Source organism: Anneissia japonica, unplaced genomic scaffold, assembly GCF_011630105.1.
Source record: "Anneissia japonica isolate Jap-2015-1 unplaced genomic scaffold, ASM1163010v1 scaffold288039_len1115542_cov189, whole genome shotgun sequence".
NCBI lineage: Eukaryota > Metazoa > Echinodermata > Crinoidea > Comatulida > Comatulidae > Anneissia > Anneissia japonica.
In genome coordinates this window covers 428,505-431,197 of record NW_022726160.1, presented here as the reverse complement: position 1 = coordinate 431,197, position 2,693 = coordinate 428,505, and the positions used below count along the sequence as shown (strand labels likewise).

At 39.7% G+C, this 2,693-nt stretch overlaps 1 protein-coding gene across 1 annotated transcript in view; it reads right to left on the bottom strand.

Moving 5' to 3' along the window:
- Window positions 1–1,439, bottom strand: part of LOC117113034 (dehydrogenase/reductase SDR family member 11-like) — a 15,302-nt gene extending 13,863 nt beyond the window's left edge. The window contains exon 1 of the mRNA XM_033256257.1: window positions 1,203–1,439. Within this exon, the coding sequence (XP_033112148.1) occupies window positions 1,203–1,343 (141 nt within the window). The 5' untranslated portion in view covers window positions 1,344–1,439. The remainder of the gene's footprint in view (window positions 1–1,202) is intronic.
- Window positions 1,440–2,693: the final 1,254 nt, after the last annotated feature.

Here is a 2,693-nt window from a genome sequence, read left to right as displayed (position 1 = left end):
TTTATGTCTTTTTTTCCTGCACCTTCGATTCGAATGTGTTTGTTGTAAGAATACTCTAGGAGGCTAGGCCTAGTTGTTTTCTGAGACTAGGCTAGCGGCAGCCAGTGCGTGTGGTGCGATGATTTCTTGAAAAAAGCTAGGCCTAGGTTTGACAGGTGCATAATATATCACCCTTCTTATTCAGGAATCAAATTTGCGTATGAAAAATACGAGATGAAAATGTAACAAATAAACTTAACACACAGAAATTAAAGAAAACTTACAACTTACTTTCAGTCAATAAAAGAACAGTGATTTTAGTAAAATTTAATATTTGCACTCATCTCACAGTATTCTTACCTCTTTATTTAAACCAAACAAAGTAAGTCATAATTATCATTACCACCCCTTCCCCCCCCCCATTTAATAACTGTTCATGCGGTTGGCGCTACGCGAAAAAATACTCACAAGATTCAGCACCCACCCTTAAAATTTTAATACCCACCCTTAATTTTCACTGGCTACATCCCTGCTCCTGGGTGGTGAGAAACAACCGTAGGTAACTTATGAGTACCTTGCTTATGGAAACCAGCGAAATACACCACGAGGGATTGAACCTCCGACCTGAAGGTTGACGAGTAAAGCAACCGCTCCTAATATATTTAATAACAAGCATATTGTATAGGTGTAATTTTGCCCTGACGGGGAAATGTACTGTATACTCAGTACGTTTGAAAACAATTGCGAAAAAATCGCAGGTTGTTTTCGGGTGGGACTCGAACCCACGATCTTCAGATCACTAGCCTGGCATCATAAAATGAGATACAGATTTTTGAATATTTAAAAACTGGGGGAAAAAGGTGTAAAATTGGGCAGTTACGCCCCTTTGAATCTCCCAGTTTTTAAATATTCAAAAATCTGTATCTCATTCAACGTTTCCCAGTTTTTCGTCAAACAACTTTTTTTGTCTTAGAAAAATCAGTTGTACAACATACCAATTATTTTTTCCCTCCGGAGCCCGACTTTAAAAGGTACTTAAAACAAAAATTACAGAAAAAAACCCATGATTTTTGTTTGTAAATTGTAATTCGCAGGGAATGACTTTTTTTATGTTAGAGTATATATTGTCCCTAATTACAATCAAAACCCATCACATTTTGCAAATAAATACGTTGCGAATCGAAAGCCCCACAGGATAGCGTATCGGAAACATAATACTGTACCTGTAGCTGGTGAAACACATTATCTTGAACGCACCCCACAACTTTCATTCCGTGCCCAGCCAACTTACGAGCAATAGCCGCACCAATACCGGAAGACGCGCCTGTCACCAAAGCAACTCGACCAACCCAACGTTCTCCCATGCTGCCTTTTAACAGTGGGAAAGCCACTTCGCAATTTGACCGTTATTCGGCTAATTTTAAAGCCACTTCGCGATTTGACCGTTATTCGGCTAATTTTCACCTACTTCCGGACAAGCGCCCTCAGTCGTTCAAATGCGTGACACGTTTTCGCGCCGATTGGCCAATAAAGCTTGTTCTAAAAAAAGATAAAAAATATTTAGAGACCTCCCATAATTACCTAATATGGTAACAACATTACCTAATAAGTCAAGTTTGCGATCCACTTGGTTTCTTTCGGAAAACTCGACAGGAACACGAAGAATTCATCGATCGAAGTTGGGGTTAGAGACGCGCTATGGCTAAGCACGATGGTGCTTAGCCATAGAGATAAATAATAAGAATACTAGAGCGCTAACCGCAATGTATTCGATGTTCGAAATACGCAGAACTGTGTGTGTCCCATCCAAGATGGCTGCCATAGATTTAGCCAATCAAATTTCGATAAGCACCATCGTTTGCAATTGCGCCCTCAATTTACTCAGAAAGTTCAGTACAGCTAGTTACCCGTATGTTTGAAACTCGAGCGCTGCGGTGTTTGGGTGTAATGTACACGATTTTAATTTTCATTCCTTGGTACTTTATTTTTGAATAAGATGCTCCACTTGGCCTCGTTTTGGCTACGATAGTTTAATAATTTGTTATTACCATTACTCATTATCATTAATGAAATAATAGTCGGTCAGAGGGCTTATTAATATGTAATAATATGTATACTAAGCCTGAAGGTGGCGCTTTACTACGACGGCCATCTTGGATGGTACACATACATAACTCTGCATTGCTGCGCCATCTTGTCAGCACTCTAGTTGTTTAATAGCTCTATGTGCTTAGCGAAATTTGATAGGCTAAATCTATGGCAGCCATCTTGGATGGTACCCACACAGTTGTGCGTATTTCGAACATCGAATACATTGCGGTTAGCGCTCTAGTATACTTATTATCAAAGATAGCCTACTAGAAATACCTATGGAGTAGTCATATGAAGGTACCATATCCCCGACAATTGGATATGCAGCAATGTACCCTTTGAATACAAATTGAAGACAAGTGAAGATATAAAGGCAGCCGACTGTCGGGTACATAACGACTATCTAACTTTCCACAAAAACATTAGGCCAAGCTATAGGCCTAGTTCAGTACAGTAGTTACTGCGATGCGAGGGTGGTAGATCATTCAGTCAGTGATATCGTGTTATCGTCTAATAATACATTTTAATAATGTGTGTACAATTTAAGCATGCACCGCGTGGGTCGCTTTCTTTGTTATGTGGTAGTAGTATACGTAGCAGAGTGACGGCAGCAATCTAAGCCT